Source organism: Danio aesculapii, chromosome 14 (assembly GCF_903798145.1).
Source record: "Danio aesculapii chromosome 14, fDanAes4.1, whole genome shotgun sequence".
In the NCBI taxonomy this organism is placed as follows: Eukaryota; Metazoa; Chordata; class Actinopteri; order Cypriniformes; family Danionidae; genus Danio; species Danio aesculapii.
The window spans coordinates 27,853,177-27,871,399 of NC_079448.1; the positions used below are offsets into that span (position 1 = coordinate 27,853,177).

Consider the following 18,223-nt stretch of genomic DNA (forward strand, 5'->3'; position numbering starts at 1 on the left):
TGCAAAGTCTAAAGTGCATGGCGCAAAAGCAATAAGGGTGTCCGAATCCACTTTTGCTATTTTAAGGATGGAAAAATACGCTCTGCGCCACGGTGCATGATCTAACATAGTTGTGCTTATTCTCTTAATGAGTTTTGGTGTTTAACTGAACTTAAACACTAAAAACTGAACTACATTGTTCCAATTTACTATGACCTTTTATGTGAAGCTGCTTTGACAGAATCTACATTGTAAAAGCGCAATACAAATAAAGGTGAATTTAATTTAAATTTTGTTTTGAGCAAAACGTGCATAAGTTCTCATTTCACATTCCCTTTAAGAGTCAGATGCATCGTGCCTTAGCGCATTTGCTATTTACATGGCGGACTTTGTAAGTAGAAAAACTGAATGCTTTACTAGCGAGAAAACAGTTAAACAGACCATTTGCAGCATGAGGATAAAGAATGAGCGTCATCCATTCAGCGTCTTTACATTCTTTTTTTACTTTACTTTTACTCTTTTCTTTGCTTCTTTACTTTCGTGGATAAGGAAACGGTGTTGTACGCACTCCACTGAAGACATCCATTAGCCTACATATTAATTTCATTTGTTAAGTGCAAAGATTTGTTTTAAATCTATTTCTAAATTCAGTTCTAATTTCCAGCAAACGAATAAATGAACAATAATAATGAAGTGTGGTCAAAAAATTTTGTTATATCCAAAAACATGTCCTATTCTTATGCCCTATGAAACAAATATAAATATGCATTAAATAAATAATACTACTGATAAAAATAATAATAACATTATACAAATACAAATTGTCATAAATAAACTGAATAAGCTAAATAATTTTTTTTTTTATATTTTAATCTTTTAATTTTTTATCATATGTTAAGATATTTGTGTATTGCTGTACATCCTGTATGTATTAAGCAATGTGTAAGCATTTTGGACCTGCATAGGAGCATAACTAACTTTAGACCAGCTTTTAGTTGGTCAGTGGTGCAGTGTATTTTAGTTCCTATTTTTCTATTTTAGCAACACGCCAACATTGCACCTTAACACATCTTCTGTTTTGATGCAAATGGATTTACCATTTAAACAACGTGGCGCAAAATGTGAAAATTACTGTTGCGCTGTTCTAAAAATAGCAATAAATCGTGCCTTACACATTTTGCACCTTATTGCGCAGAGTGTATGATAGTGCCCATGATCTCATCTCCAGAGCTACTCAGACAGTCACATCGTATTTGCTTATTTGTTTGTTTTTTGCGGAGGAAAAATTTACATGTGACCATATAGGAATATGTTATGTTACATGTGACCCTGAAACACAAAACCTGTCATAAGTGTTTTTTTATAGATTTTCTTAAAATGTATACATCATGAAAGCTGAATAAATAAGTGTTCCAATGATGTATGGTTTAATAGGACAGGCCAATATTTGTCAGAGATAAAACTATTTGGAAAATCTGTAATTTATATAATATAATTATAAAATATAATTTAATGTTGTCCAGATTAAGTATTTAGCAACTACATAAGAATTCAGTTTTTCTATATTTACAGTAGGACATTTCTGAAATATCTTCATCCAACATGATCTTTATTTAATATCCTGATGATTTTAGACATAAATTAAAAATCTCATTTTTATTGAAAAGTAAATTTTGACCCATAAAATGTATTTTGTTTTAGATGTTGCCAGAAAATATACTCAAGCAACTTACGGCCAGTTTTATGGAACAGGGTTATGTATCATGAACAACTATAATCTATTGCTGTTTACATGACCAAACACCGAAAAATATAAATTTGGTTATTAGTAATACTATTTATTAAAATAAACCCCAAAATATGATCAAACTCTTACTTTGAACTGCTTCACTATTGCTGTACAGTCAAACACTTTTACTGTCTAACATATTAGGGTTGCACGGTTTACCGGTACTATGGTAGTATCTCGATACTATGGCTCCAAATACTGGCGGTGCCACTGTTGTAAACGGTAGTATCGTCATTATTGGTTTATCAGTATCGTCATTATTGGAAAAGTCACTAAAATGCTCACACGTTTGTGCAACAATAGGCTATTTTAGTGGAATAGTCTGTGGAGCTCTTTAATGTTGCAAAACTGTAGGGAATTCACGCCTTTTATGGTAGCCTATTGCACATTTTCTAATGCTTCAGTTCGAATGTACATCTGAATCAGTTCATTTCTGTTCCTGTTTATATGATTTAGTAGCTACAACAACCACAACAAATGTCTTTAAAAGAACGACTCACAAAGTGAAATGTTGAATTACTTTAGATTGTCACCTGATAAGACTGAAAAAAAAGATAAAATACCCAAAATAGCAATAGGAAACACTGAAACTATTTTTGACCACTTCATATAGCCTAATTTTGTTGGAAAAAATGCTCTTTTGTGAAAGTTCATTCGGTATAATTTGTGTTTTTATTTTAATGTATTTTTTGTTGGTCAGTTATCTACAAAATAAACAAAAAGAATGAATACATTTTAGGTGAAGTGAGGTGCAAATAATACTGTTTGGCCTTAAGGGAATTATAAATTAAATTCAAGTAGGCTTATTATTACATAAAATATAGTGTTTCTGACAAATTACTTTATAATTTGAGTTATGAATTACAGTATCGCAATACTACCTGGTATCATGATACTTCAGCTGGTATAGTATTGTAAGATTAGTTAATGGTATCGCAACAACCCTATAACATATTACAATATAAGCACCAGGAAGTAAACATTGTCATAATTCATCATTAGTTGGTCATAAGAAATCACTTATGATACCTAAATGCATGTATTAGCCTTGTTTATTGTGAACAACAGAGAAACCACAGATACAGAACAATGCAACACTGCCTGTGGTTTTCTTTGATGTGCTAAGCTCACATTTAATTAAATCATAGCCGTTTGAAGTCTTAAACATTTGTTTATCAAATAGCTCACTTGTGATTCAAGGTCTACTAATCCCTGCATTTAAAACCCCTTAAAACGATAAAGGCTTTTGTAAGATATTAAGCACTTTATGACCTCAAACACCATTTTATAAATCAAACATAATTAAAAATTGAACTGATTCTAAATAAGAACCAGTTCCCACTTCCAAGCCCTGTTTAAGAGGCTGATCTTTATAAATATTCATTAACGGAACAATAGGGATAGAGTTAAAGCATGAGATGCCAATGAAAATCACATACTCTTTGTGTTTCAGGGAAGTTCACCTGCATAGAGGCTCGTTTCCACTTGGAGAGACAGATGGGCTATTATCTGATCCAGATGTATATTCCCAGTCTCCTGATTGTCATTTTGTCTTGGGTGTCCTTCTGGATCAACATGGATGCTGCCCCTGCCCGTGTGGGGTTGGGAATCACTACTGTGCTGACCATGACCACCCAGAGCTCAGGATCTCGAGCTTCTCTTCCCAAGGTCAGTAGAGTCTCTAGCACATTCATCTTCACAATTGAGCTATTGGTAAGTCCCTCCTCTTGAATGCAGATGAGCTGTTGAGGATCAGTTCCAAAGGGCTTCACTGCCATTCAGAAACATTGCAATATCTAAAGCAGTCATTGATTTGATGGTGTTTATGCTACAGAAATGGTAAAATGATGTGCCTGGGGTACTTGCAACACTGCCTCGAGTAAGTTATGTAGCGTTAACATTATGTTAGCTAAAGTTAATCGCCACTATCAAAATGAGTTAAATGCAAATTCATTTAATCATATCATGCGGTGCTTCTTCCACTTACATTGTAATCTTTAAAACTTCTTTTCCAAATTAATCTCACCTTCCATATTTATTCGAAAATCGTTTAGATATCCCTCCATGGCATATTTACGTATCCCTTAAATTGTCTTTGACGAGCACTTATCTTTCTTTGTCCAAAAATATTTAAAAAATCGACCATAGGCCCAATCCCAATTCTACCCCTCAGCCCTTCCCCTAACCCCTACCCCTTGTTTTCCGCGTTCCCGTGAAGGGGTAGGGGTGTCACAAATCTCTTTAGCTTGAAGGCGTAAGGCTAAGGGCGATACCCCTTTGAACGAAGATTTTTCAGGACCACACTCGAAACCAAGGGGTAAGAAAATTTCCCAGAATACACCAGCCACAGCTGCACCCGGAAGTAAGGAGATCCACAAATTAGTATTTTTGTCATTATTGTGAATTTTTACAACAAACAAGCATATGTTTTAATATATTCATAACCGCGTTCATGTTTACCATCATGCTTTTTAAAAAAAAAAACGCTAAAATAAAAAATGGTAAATTTCGCAATCTATAATCCTAAATAATAACTCCTGTATAGCAGTGCCACAACATTCTGATGCTCGGTGACACTCGAATATCCTGTCAGATAAAATATCCTATATATATATATATATATATATATATATATATATATATATATATATATATATATATATATATATATATATATATATATATATATATATATATATATATATATATATATAGGATATAAAAATTCATCTTGCACACAAGCCTTGCACACCGAGTCGGACGCTTATTAATTAATCTGTTGTGAAATAACTTACAAAACTATACAAAATGGACTCTTTGAGTAGTGAAGATAATTGTGTCGCAATTATCTTGCAATTCTAACATTACATGAGAGTGAAGGGGGATTGTTTTGCAGCCTGTGCAGTAAGCTGACGCAGATGAAAGCTGGTGAATTACATGTGAAGGCATCCTGTGGTGCGAATTGGTCGTTTTGTGTGTTTGAAACGCTTAAGACTGCAAAAGAATGTTGGAAACATTTTTCAAACAGAGCAATGGAACAGACAGAAAAGCAAGAAGCTTACAATGATGGAGATTGGTTCAAGGATGACGACCGCTTTATTTTTGCTTTACGTGTAAGGCTGGTATTATTATTATTTGTGGCTCAGTTTGACACTTAGCTGCGATACTGGAACCACATATTAAAAAGAAAACGTTATATTTTAAATAAGTCTTTATATTCTATACTTATCATAAAGGGCTTAATGTTGCAAGACCAAGTGGATTAGTTTCTCCGACGCCGTTTTGAATTTTGTCTTTTGTTTGTACTGCACCCTGAATTGTCTAAACGCCTCTCAAAATGTCTTTTTCAAATGCAAAAACCCAATACGATTTTTTAAATGACGGACAAAAATTTCAGATTCAGTGTGCAATACCCGCCAAAAAATTGAACACAGTAGAACTTAGAAACTAGACAACTAGCATTTTGAATGTATTATCGCAGAGCAACACGCACAGAATGCAGGAATATGAATGCTCACAATGGCATCAACTACATGCAAGGAATGGGTCGTGGGATACGGCCATCACCAAGTATAAATTGGGCTTAATCTTCAGATGAATTTTCATATTGCTATGATGATGACATGCTATTATTTATTTATATACATCTTATTTCAGTAACTCTCTGATGCCTACGTCTGAATATGTGGTTTCTTGGTGCTGTTGACATAATTACTTTATAACAGGACAGAAACTGTACTCATCATTTCTAAATGTCGGTACAAGTTTGTGTCCTGGAAAGCACTTATTCAGCCTGCAGTAGTACAAAGAATGTTCTGATCCCACATGCTGCATTGAGATAAGACAGGATAAGGCTGTAGTTTGATCATGTTGATCATCGTTTACATGCATCATGACCTGACATACACCGTTCCGTTCAGCTTTAAATAGGTTGTAATGCCTGACATGAAAACCTCCAGTATAGATTTACGAAATGAAAGAGGATTTGATGTGTAAGGCATGGAAGATTATTCCTAGTTGGTGATTTTGAGTGAAACGTGCGTCTCGCTGCAAAAATGATCTTACAGGTGTTTAAAATAAATGAGTTTATGATTAAAACAAGAACAAACACTTCCCTGTGGGCGCAGAAAATATACTTCATTTATATAAATTCATTTTCAGATCATGTTGCCAGATATTTATTATCATTTTAAGCAGTTTTTGTTCAGTTTCATATACAGTTGAAGTCAGAATTATTAGCCCCCCCTGAATTATTTGCCACCCTGTTTAATTTTTAACAGGGTTAACTAGGTTAATTAGGTTAACTAGGCAGGTTAGGGTAATTAGGCAAGTTATTGTATAATGATGGTTTGTTCTGTAGACTATCGGAAAAAAAATTAGCTTAAGAGGCTAATAATTTTGTCCCTAAAATAGTTTTAAAAAAATTAAAAACTACTTTTATTCTAGCCGAAATAAAACAAATAAAGCTTTCTCCAGAAGAAAAAATATTATCAGACATACTGTGAAACTTTCCTTGCTCTGTTAAACATTTGTAAAATATTTAAATAGGGAAGAAAAAAATTCAAAGGGGTGCTAATAATTTTGACTTCAACTGTATATATTTTTTTACTTTTAATTTCTTTATTTTGCATTTCATTTAAGTATCAGATAAGCAAGTACAGTAAATAAAATATATTAAGATTAGACTGGGTCGGCGTAAGTTTCAGATGGTATGGTAGATAACCTTAGCTAAAATACCACAATTCCATGGTATCACGGTATTGTAAATAAAGCTCTAAAATAAGTTCTTTTTAAATGTCTGAGTAAAAAAACAACTATTTTACCCCATATAACACAATGTATTTTATTTTAGGAAATATTTATAATAATTTGCAACAGTAAACATGTCCGGTTAAATAGTTAAAATAAATCATTGACTTCTGCTGTTTTCGATGGTTTTAAAAACACTGATTTAGTTACAACACGTAAAAAACATAAAAAAACTTGGATATACCTTAGATTTAAAATTGAGATTTAGATACCTTAGATTTAAAATTTTAGCAGTTCTAGCATTTTCCAAACCGCAGTAATCCTTAAACCCAGTTATCATTCCTAATAAAGATATTTGTATTGTAAAACAACAAAATACTGATGAAAATTGTACTTTTTTAATAGTGCACACAAGATTTAATGCCATGACTTAATGCCTTTTATTTGTTCTCTAGTTAAGACTTTTTTTAAAGCCTGTATTGTGTATTTAAGACTTTTTAGACCTTTTTTAAGACCCACCGTAACCCTTTATTATGCTTGAATGATATTCTTATGGGGGTGATGCAGTGGCGCAGTAGGTAGTGCTGTCACCTCACATCAAGAAGGTCGCTGGTTTGAGCCTCGACTGGGTCAGTTGGCGTTTAAGTTTGCATGTTCTTTCTGCGTTTGCGTGGGTTTCCTCCTCGTGCTCCAGTTTCCCCCACAGTCCAAAGACATGCGGTACAGGTGAAGAGGGTAGGCTAAATTGTTCGGAGTGTATGAGTGTGAGTAAGTGTGTGTGGATGTTTCCCAGGGATGGGTTGCGGCTGGATAAGTTGACGGTTCATTCCGCTGTGGTGACCCCGCGTTAATAAAGGGACTAAGCCGAAAAGAAAATGAATGAAGGAATGATATTCTTTTATTATTAGAGCTATTCATTGAAACCGTTATGAAGGCTTCATTTAAGGCTTGGCACACATGTTCCAGTGTTATTGATTCATTTAAATCATCTGATTTCACACTTTATTTTAAATCAAGGAATTGCCATTGAATCAACATATGAATAGAATTAGCAAATAGGAAAACATGTTGACAGTTGCACAATTTAGATTTTTGTACAACTCAGTTTTATTTGACTCCTAATTATTACATAAACCTAATTTAAGAAAATTAATATTTAGATTTAATTTCATTGTTCGGGTACAATTAATTAAAGTCAAATAATAATAAAAAAAAATAGAAAAGTAAAGTTTGTAGACAAACTTCATGGTGGCTTGAGAAAATCTTGTCTGAAAGTTTGTAGTAGTTTTACAGTTTAAAAAATTGAAGTAGTTTTTAAGAAGTTTGAAACAGCATGGATAGATTACTACATATATGTTAGCATGTTTCTAGTATGGATCGGCATGTTTCTTGATAGGTGGTTGATAGGGTGTTCTCAGTGGTTGCTAAGGTGTTGCTATGTGGTTGCTAGGGTGTTTTGAATTGTGGCTAAGGTGTTGCTAGGGTGTTCTGAGTGGTTGCTAAGGCATTGTTTGGTGGTTGCTAGGATGTTCTAGGTTTTTGCTAAAGTGTTGCTAGGTGTTTGCTAGGGTGTTGCAAGATGGTTGCTAAGGTGTTGCAAGGCGGTCGCTAGGGTGTTCTGAGTGGTTGCTGTAGTGTTGCTAGGCAGTTGCTAATGTGTTCTGTGTGGTTGCTAGAGTGTTCATTGCTGGATGGTTGCTAAGACGTTGCTATGGTATTCTTAATGGTTGCTAGGTAGTTATTAAGGAATTGCTAGGGTGTTCTAAGTGGTTACTAATGCGTTGGTAGGTGGTTGCTAGGGTGTTGTAGTTGGTTGCTTAGGCATTGTTAGGCGGTTGCTAAGGTGTTTTAATTGGTTGCTAGGTGGTTACTAAGGTGTTCTAGGTTGTTGCTAAGGTGTTCTGTGTGGTTGCAAGGTGGTTGCTAGAGTGTTCCAAGTCATTGCTAGGCAGTTGCTAAGACGTGACTATGGTATTCTTAATGGTTGCTAGGCAGTTACTAAGGCATTGCTAGGGTGCTCGGGGTGGTTACTAAGGCTTTGCTAGGTGATTGCTAGGGTGTTCTAGGTGGTTGCTAAGGCATTGCTTGGCGATTGCTAAAGTTGTTCTAATTGGTTGCTAGGTGGTTGCTAAGGTGCTGCTAGGTGGTTGCTAATGTTTTATAGGTTGTTGCTATGGCGTTGCTAGGTGGTTGCTAAGGGGGTTGCTAGGGTGTTCTGAGTGGTTACTAAGGCATTGCTAGGTGGTTGCTATGGTGTTGCTAGGCGGTTGCTAAGGTGTTCTAGGTCGTTGCTAAGATGTTGTTAGGTAGTTGCTAAGGTGTTCTGAGTGGTTGCTAGGCGGCTGCTAAGACGTTGCTAGGTGGTTGCTAGGTTGTTTTGAGTGGTTGCTAAGGCATTGTTAGGTTGTTGCTAGGTGGTTACTAGGGTGTTTTAGGTGGTTGCTAAGATGTTGCTAAGGTGGTTGCTAAGGTGTTCTAGGTTGTTGCTAAGTGGTTGCTAAGGTGTTCTGAGTAGTTGCTAGGCAGTTGCTAACTTAAATTAACATGTTTCTAGTTTGAATTAGCATGTTGCTAACATGTTTCCAGTATAAACTACCATGTTATTAGAATGAATTTAGTATGAATTAGCATGTTGCTAATACGATTAGTATGTTTGTGTTTTTAGTATTGATTGGTATATTGTTAGTATGTTTCTAGTATGATTAGTATGTTTGTATGTTGCTAGAATGTCTCTAGTATGGATTGGTATGTTGTTAGTATGAATTGGTTTGTTGTTAGGATGTCCAATGTAAAGTCAATGCCAGTTTTTTTTTTATAATGAAAGTCTATGGGACAGTTGCTAGGGTGCCGTAAGTGGTTGCTAGGGTGTGGCTAGTAAGTTCAAAGGTCATCAGTGATTGGAAGGTTGGTAGTCCGAGTTAAATTAGTCCAAACTTAAGTCTGTATGACAGTCTGGTGTAAAGTTATGAGGTCATAAATTTTGGTCCAATGTTAAGTTAATGAGACTTTTCGAAATTTTCTGGGACAGTTTTCGGAAAATTGAAAGTCGGATCAGTTGGAAAAGATATAGCAACATAATTCAGTATAGTTTAGAGGTTTGGAGTTAGTTTGGTGGTTGTAGTATGAACAGTCTAGGAGGGGATGCGTTCTTAAAAGAGTCTAAGAAGAAGAAGTTTATATAGTATAACAGTATGTTTCTCAAGCCACCATAAAAATACAAATATGTATATTTTAATTTTAAAAAGAAAGTTTTGGTACATTACTATTTGTTATACTTTTACATATGTGCTGAGCTTTCATTAACCAGGTAGCTTTAAGCGTGTTTAATAAAGTAAATGTTGAATCATCATAATTATCATATTATATACTTAACTTGACCAGTTAAAATAACACCTATTTTTTAACCTCTGTTCTGAGATTTTTTACCCTTTCTCTCGGATTCAACATGTACTCTGCTTGCAGTACCTCCACTGGAATGACACATTTATCTAAAAACACAGTCTCTTGGCTATTCTCTGATTACTATAAGGTTTTGATAATAATCTGTGGTACTGATGGAAATAATTGTAAAGGTTTCAATTAAAGTGTTCCAATAAGAGCATCTGAGATTAGCGGCGAGGATCAGAGTGGAGTATTTCATCAGCGCTGTCTCACCCCAGCGAGCTACCGTCATTTCAACAATGCTTTGTGAACCGTGCGCTCTGTAATGCCACCTAAACTCCACAACCATTTTGGTCACTGGCTTGTCAAATAAAGTGAGTCTCAGCCAAGCAGTCGTTCCAACAGCCGAGCTCTTTTTCCAGGCCAAAGAAGCAGCTCTCAGCGAGCACACATCAATCGCATGTATGCACCGCTGTCTGACAGCGATCGCACTTTGAAAAAAAATTAATAAATAAATAACGTGCATAAAGACTTGCTTTCTGAGCCTAAATACTTAAAATTGCCATATTTTATTCATACACACTTTGATCCGCTGTATCAGGCTGGCTAGAACAGTCCTTTTAGCTCTCTAGATTTCAGATGAAAGGTATTCTTCCCTATAATGGGCATATTTTACGACTTTCTCAAGTGGAAAGTTCTGAGCCTTTGAGCTCAGCGAGTGACTCAGTGAGTGAACTTTGAGCCAGGCTGTGACTCAGAGCTGTTCTTCGGCGCTCATTGCCAATCCTGTTGATTTGGTCTCGCTGCAGGTCTCGTATGTGAAAGCCATTGACATTTGGATGGCAGTGTGCCTTCTCTTCGTCTTCTCTGCCCTGCTGGAGTATGCAGCCGTCAACTTCATTGCACGCCAACACAAGGAGCTTCTGCGCTTCCAGAGGAGGAGAAGGCATCTGAAGGTAAAACCCTACCGTCCAAACGCACCGCATCTACAAGCCCCGCAGGTTGCATGATTACACTGCTGTATATTCACTATGTTTGGGATTCAAATCTTTGATGCATGTGGAGTTACAAAATAAACTAAATATTTCATCGCAGCATTGAAGAGCAGAGTCTGAAGCAAAATAGTCTGGTGTCACATTGAGGTCTTTCCAAACTTGGTTTTAAGGGTGTCATAGAGTGCATTGATTCAATATAAATTCAAATTGTTCTACACAGTAGGTATGTGGCTTAGGTAAGTGTGAAAATTCTCCAGAATTTTTTTTCTTATATGCACAGACATTATCCCCTAGAATAAAAAGCTTGGTTTTGACCAAGTTTGGAACGGTCAAATATTAGCTCTCTAATTGAGGAGATTCCTTGTTAAATGATCATTTTCAACTACAGTTGTAGATTACTTTTCAAGTAATACAAGTGAAAAAAATGTAATGATGTGTCATTTATTTAATAAGGGGGAAACAAGTTGGGAGTATAATTCCCAATATTTATATAGCTGAATCTGCATACTGCTATTAGGGTTGCCAAGTCTGTGTTTTACCTGCAAATTTATATAATATAATAATACTAATAATCAGACCCCCTAGTTTTTCCTGATTTTTATAAATTTTTTTGTGATTTTTTTATTTTTATTTTTTTATTTTTTTTTTTGGATTAGAAATTACAGATTTTGTGGTGGTAATTCCCAGAATTTTGTGATTAAAATGTATATATAAATATTAAAATAATAATAATAATAATAATAAAATAATAATTATATAAATATGTGTGATATAGGATATATCTGCGCGCACATAGATCTGCAGATTTCCGCAGATTTATAGCCCACAATTTTTTCTGTTTATTTATTTGTGTAAATGTGTGTAAATTTATATTTATTCAGTTTTTAAATTAATTTCAGTAATATTATTGACCAATATGAAAATATTCACATGATTTATTTACAATCCAGTTATTACAGTAATATTTTCTGTCTTTTAGTAGAGATATTATATGAGAGACTTGCTTGGTTTTCCAAATAAGTGGATCTAATTGGATTTGTATTGTAAACATTAAATAAAAGTTAAAAAGGTATTTTTTTATTTCATATATTAAGTTTTTAGTTAAGATACTCCCAAAATCATTCCGCATAAATTCGCTGATTTTCAACAATATTCGGCGCTTAAATAGCAGAAAAAGTCCATAGATTCTGTCTAGCCCTACTTATTAGGTAGTCTACTATGTTGGGTGTGCAATCTGACACAATGATAATGGCACAAATCATAAAAATAAAGCTATTTTTAAGATTATTAAGATCTCAAACAGAAATAAAGGGTAGGGATTAAGTCAAAGGAAGGTTATATAACTCTTATTTTTATCCGTGATCTTACTTTCTCTTTCTCAGATTTCACTCCCCGAAGCATTTTTCGAGAGACATTCAAATACATCACGTGTTCTGCGTATGCAACTTCTATAGGTCATGTAAAACAATTAATTGCAAACTGATATAAATCTAATTTGATTATATGGCTTGAAATTGGATGTTTTATGAGATTATTTACATTTTTTTGCAGTACATTTTGTTGATTTTTGCGTTGCTTTCAGTGATCACAAAATCGCACTAACTAGGGGGTCTGAATAATAATAATAACGATAATGTAATATAATATAATAAAATATAATATCATTCATTCATTCATTTTCTTTTCAGCATAGTCCCTTTATTAATCTGGGGTCACCACAGCAGAATGAACGACCAATTTATCCAGCATATGTTTTACGCAGCGGATTCTCTTCCAGCCGCAACCCATCACTGGGAAAATATAATATAATATAATATAATATAATATAATATAATATAATATAATATAATATAATATAATATAATATAATATAATATAATATATTTACAGTTTTGAAATCATTGGTTTCAATTTTGAACAGTTTTTTAAGTCATTTATTTTTGTGCTTCAAAGCAGAATTTTTAGGAGTTCTAATATACTGATCTGCTGTTTAAGAAAAAATATTATTATTAATGTTGAAAACACATGTGTTTATAATATATTGGTAAAAATGTTTTGATGACTAGAAATTCAGCCTAATGGCATGTATTTAAATTAAAAACTGAAACTACTTTTAACTGTTTTGATAAATGTAAAAAAAAAAAAAAATTTAAAAGTATCGATTCAATGAGTTTTAATATAGGTTTCATTTAGAACCAAGTCATAATATTTGGGGTTGCCAGATTGATCTTTACCATGCCGAGACTGAACCCAACATAATGCGAGCTGAAGTTGAAACATTAATGCTCCTTCCATTCATAGAGTAATGTGAGTTGGCATGGTGAAATCTTTCAAGTAGCTCAGCAAGCTCAAAATAAATCCTGAATCCCACCGTTGTAATCCTCAGTTTGCCTCTGGGCTGTATGTAATAGGTGCAGTGAGATTAGTCTCTGCTTCCCTTAGCCCTATACAGGTAAATCCACAGAGACAGACTACACAGCCCTCACTGATAGCAGTCCTTCCACCATTCAGACGCCAAGGGCGAATGGTGCTAACCGCAAATCCAACTGTTTGGTATAAATGCCACAGATTCCCATCCAATAGGTGCCCAATCCAAGCAGTCAGAAATTGACTGGTTAGCATAGAGCAGTTAGCTAATGTTGGTGCAGTTTTTCCCCCTACGGTTATGTTGAAATATTTCCTTACAAAAGTATTATTTCCCTACCAATATTTCCCTACGAAAATATTAATTAGTATTGAAAATAATATTGAAAGTCAAGTTAGTTCATTTAAATTTCTATATAGCGCAATAGAAATCACAATAGAAGTCATTTACTGTAACTGTCCTACAGAACAGGTCTATACAGGTTCTTTTATTAAGGAAACAAAATACCCTTATTTTATTTATCTTATTTACAACAACGACATGTAATTTCTGTCTCTATATGGTTGCACATTTATAACCTCTACAGCAGTGGTTCCCAAAGTGGGGGTCGGGACCCCCTGGGGGGTTGCAAGACAATGACAGGTGGTTGCTTGGTGATTTAAAAAAAGTTTAAATAAAATTTATACAACTATTAAAATTACAATATTTTAACCACAGAAGATAAAAATTTTCATTTTTTTAATAGTAAAAAACAACAACATTCAAATGAAAAACCATCTGCCTTTAAATTATTCTTTTATAGGATTGGTGTGTTAGATTAACAACATAGCAATAGTGTAAGTTGCAGCAGATTGATTTTATAGCACCAGGTGCTTTCTGACACCTTTATGGCAATCAAATACATTAAAAGCAAATAAAGGCCACAACTGAACATTGAGGATGATCTCAGATTAGGGGTCTCCAAAATTAAACCAAGAATAGACTTATGCTGAAAACATTGCGTCAGAAAATGTTGCATCAACTAGTTGGATATCAAAAAAAAAAAAACTGTTGAACCAGGCTAAAGTGCTTCTCCCGCTTTTAGGCACAGTGCTGAGCTTTGCGTAAGGTCTGTTTGAACTAGGCTAACGTTAAGTGCATTGTATCAATTGCTTCTAACAAATTTAATACACACACACACACATGTTCTTAGTGTGATCGTTTATATCAGTGTTCAAATAGCCGTCAAACAAACAACACATTTGGTTTTATTTTTGTTTGTTTTTTTCCTTCACTTTCGTCAATTGGTGAAGTTTGTCCCTTGCCATTGTCGCCACGGGCTTACTACATTGTAAAAGCGCTATAGAAATAAAGATGAATTGAATTTAATTGAATTTTAATCTGGAATAAATATGGCAGAAAAGTCTACTTGAATCATCAGACTTTTAATAATTACCTTTATTTAACCAGGTAAGTCAATTGAGAACCAGTTCTCATTTACAATGACGACCTGGCCAAGAGGCAGCATAAAAAGCTTTTAATGACCTATTTGATTTAAATGAAGAAGCAGAAGCAGCTCAGATTTACTTGTATTGAATTTTAATGAATGAATGCAAAGGAATTATATTTTAGACAAATGCAGATGCAGTAGACTTCAGAGAAGAGAAGTTCAGCTTAGTTCCTTTATTCATCAAGGGTCGCCACAGCGAAATGAACCGCTAACTTATCCAGCATATGTTTTACGCAGCGGACGCCCTTCCAGCTGCAACCCAGTACTAGGAAACACCCATGCACACTCATTCACACACAAACACTACGGACAATTTAGTTTATTCAATTCATCTGTACCGCATGTCTTTAGACTGTGGGGGAAATCAGGGCACCCGGAGAAAACCCACGCGAACGTGGGGAGAACATGCAAACTCCACACAGAAATGCCAACTGACCCAGCCAAGGCTTGAACCAGTGACCTTCTTGCTGTGAGGTGACAGCGCTTTCCACTGCGCCGCTGATTTAGACACTTATTTGAAGTAAAAAATATGTAATGATGAATTTGAATTTTTATGTCAAAATTTGTGCATATTTTCATCGCAAAGCATCACAAGTAATATGAATTATTCCCGGCCAAAAGTGTAAACATAGGGGAAATACTATGGTGGATAACTACACCATTCTACACAAGATAAAATCGAATTCAAACACATTAGCTATGTTTCCATCCAAAGATGCTAATTAAATTTATGCACAAAACAGCAATAAACAAAACAACAATTATACTTTAAAGAGACGTTTTGAAAAAAAAAATGAACTGAACTGAAACTAAATTATTAAAAATAAACTTGTGGGACTTAATTTATGTCCTGCGGCAAAATTATTTTTATTATACTTTTAGTGATCTGCTTGAGGTAGACTTGAGGTAGAATTTATTTTTATGCTTTTGATGAAGCAGCACTCAACTTAAGCTCTTTAGACCATGCGTCGGACCGTTTCGCTGCAATGTCTTTGAATAAATAATTATTTAGGCCTATTTTCATTATTAATTTATTCTTCATTATTTGTTTATTGTTATGTACAATAATTGAGACATAAAATGAGATAGTAAAATATAATCAACTACGAAAATGTAAATAAAAATGTAAATGAAAACATAAATGAAAAAGCTTATTTAATGACTGTCTTAGTTCTATCAAAATAGAAAACACTGAACCTTTCTCTATATTTAGGCTAAAAGACTGCTTTATTTATTTATTTATTTATTTATTTATTTTGGCCTACATATTTGTACTGAATGTTTGTGCTTTCATTTTAGTTGTATTTTATTTCTTCAATTTTACTTTCCAAAATGAATCCTCATTGCACTTAACAAGTTTACAATGATAATAAAGGGTGTTAACAAAGTTTTAATGATTAATGAAGGAATTATAATGCTTTATTTTATCGTTTCGTCTTCATTTATAAGTACAGTTGCATATTTACAGCTGCTTAAAGGCTGTTTCTGTCCATTCGCATCCCGTCCCTTTGTGCCCCCTGGCGGCATATTCACAAACTGCGGTCATACATTAAAAACACGTGCTAGCCCATTTAAAGCGGCGGCGGTATATGCCATGGCGGTAATGGCCACATAGAACTTTCACCTACTGTAGCATATAAGATGTGCAAATATAGCAGCGTTTCCATCCAAGTAGTCAAAGAGAACAAAATTGTCGCTTCTTGATTACCTGTTGCCAAATATAAAAAGTAAATACGGAATTTGCTGCGGTAGGGGTAGCTGCGTGAATCTTTTCATCATTTAATAAATTCTTTTCGCCTAAGAAGACAAATGCCGACACACAATAAGCCTGTGGTGGTGTTTGATGGCGTGAGACGCGCAGCACCAGACGCTCTTGACAGTCCTGGTGGTAATTAATAATATAATAACACTAATATTGAAATGGTTAAGGCGTTTTAGAATGACCAAAACAACATTTCAGATGTTTTACAATGTGATCAGTCTGCTGGTTTGTCCATTCACACACTTTTTTATCATCACATGATCTTTTATATTAAAATAACATGACCTTTTTTAATGCGCATACTGGAATTTGTTCAATAAAAGTGTTTCCATCGCAGTTTATGCACATCTTTTCTTATTGAATGAAAAGTTTATCCTACTCAGTTATGCGCATACGTTTTTTATGCACATTTTCAAAATGCATGCGCATCTGGACGTTTCCATCAACCATTTTTTATGCGCAAATACAAAATGCACATAAAAATAGGTGGATGTAAACGTAGCTATTGACTATTCCAAAATGGTGGACACATCTGACATGTCTGGGGCAGTCGAATGAGGCATCTGTGTGGCTCTTTACTGTCATTTTGATCACTTAAATACATCCCGATACATCAATTAAATGACAGAGTGTATTACAAGTATTAAAAAGGTATAGTGTATTTATTTGCCATCTTGTTTGTTCTCAAAAAAAGTAAAATGGAGAATTGGTATAGATGTTAACTGAAATATTCTCCTTGCTCTGAGTAATATCGCATGACTATGGCTGTATGATGAAATATCCGTGTGTATGTGGAATGTTTTTCCTTCCACGAGGCGCAGCACAGCAGTAGGTTTGCTGCATTATCATTATCACCCCCTGGTTAATGAAACTCCCCAGCCACAGTGATCCACGGCTGGGGTTCAGCCCTTCAGTCTGCCTCACTGGGGCTATCAGTCAGTGCCTGCTCTCTGCACTGCAGCCCAGAGCTGTCACCTCCCTGCACTACACAATAAAACAACTCCCCGGCATTACCACAGGAGCTTATCGACCTCCTCCTCCTCCTCCTGCATATGCCTCTGAGAGGAGTTGGTGACCGGTGTAGAAAGAGGATTCCCCCTGCTGGACAGCACTGAGATATGTGCTCAGCGTTGAGGGACTGACGCCATTGCAAGACAGCTGTTTTGAAAACCTTTCAGTATTTTTAATATGCATTCTTTCTTTTTTTGACTTGATTGTGGATAGGTTTCACTTTAAAAAGACACATTTGGGGATTGAAGGCTGAAAAACATTACCAGGCACTACGTCAAAACCTGATTCCGAACAATGGTCAAAATATAGATCAGGTAAATTAAGGCCCTGTCCAAATAAACACAGGTATTTTTAAAACTGCAATGTTTTACAACGCAGTTTATCCATTCGTCCACATGAAGATAAAAAATCAGGTAAATGAAACTGACACTTTCTGAAAACTCAGGCCAGGGTGAACACAAAAACTACTGTAACACTAAATACTTATTAGTCACCCTTAAAACAGTTAAATTTCACTAAAACTTTTTAATATTCATTCTTTTTTTCTTTTCCTTTTTTATCAAGACTTGATTGTGGATAAGTTTCACTTTAAAAAGACACGTTTGGGGATTGAAGGCTAAAAACATTACCAGGCACTATGTCAAAACCTGATTTAAAACAATGGTCAAAACATAGATCAGGTAAATTAAGGCCCTGTCCATAT

At 34.8% G+C, this 18,223-nt stretch overlaps 1 protein-coding gene across 2 annotated transcripts in view; it reads left to right on the forward strand.

Annotated features, from left to right (window-relative positions):
• Positions 1 to 18,223, forward strand: part of glra1 (glycine receptor, alpha 1) — a 103,011-nt gene that overhangs the window by 63,549 nt on the left and 21,239 nt on the right. For both annotated transcript variants that reach the window (XM_056472083.1, XM_056472082.1), the window contains 2 exons: positions 3,222 to 3,436; positions 10,708 to 10,854. In XM_056472083.1, the coding sequence (XP_056328058.1) occupies positions 3,222 to 3,436; positions 10,708 to 10,854 (362 nt within the window). The remainder of the gene's footprint in view (positions 1 to 3,221; positions 3,437 to 10,707; positions 10,855 to 18,223) is intronic.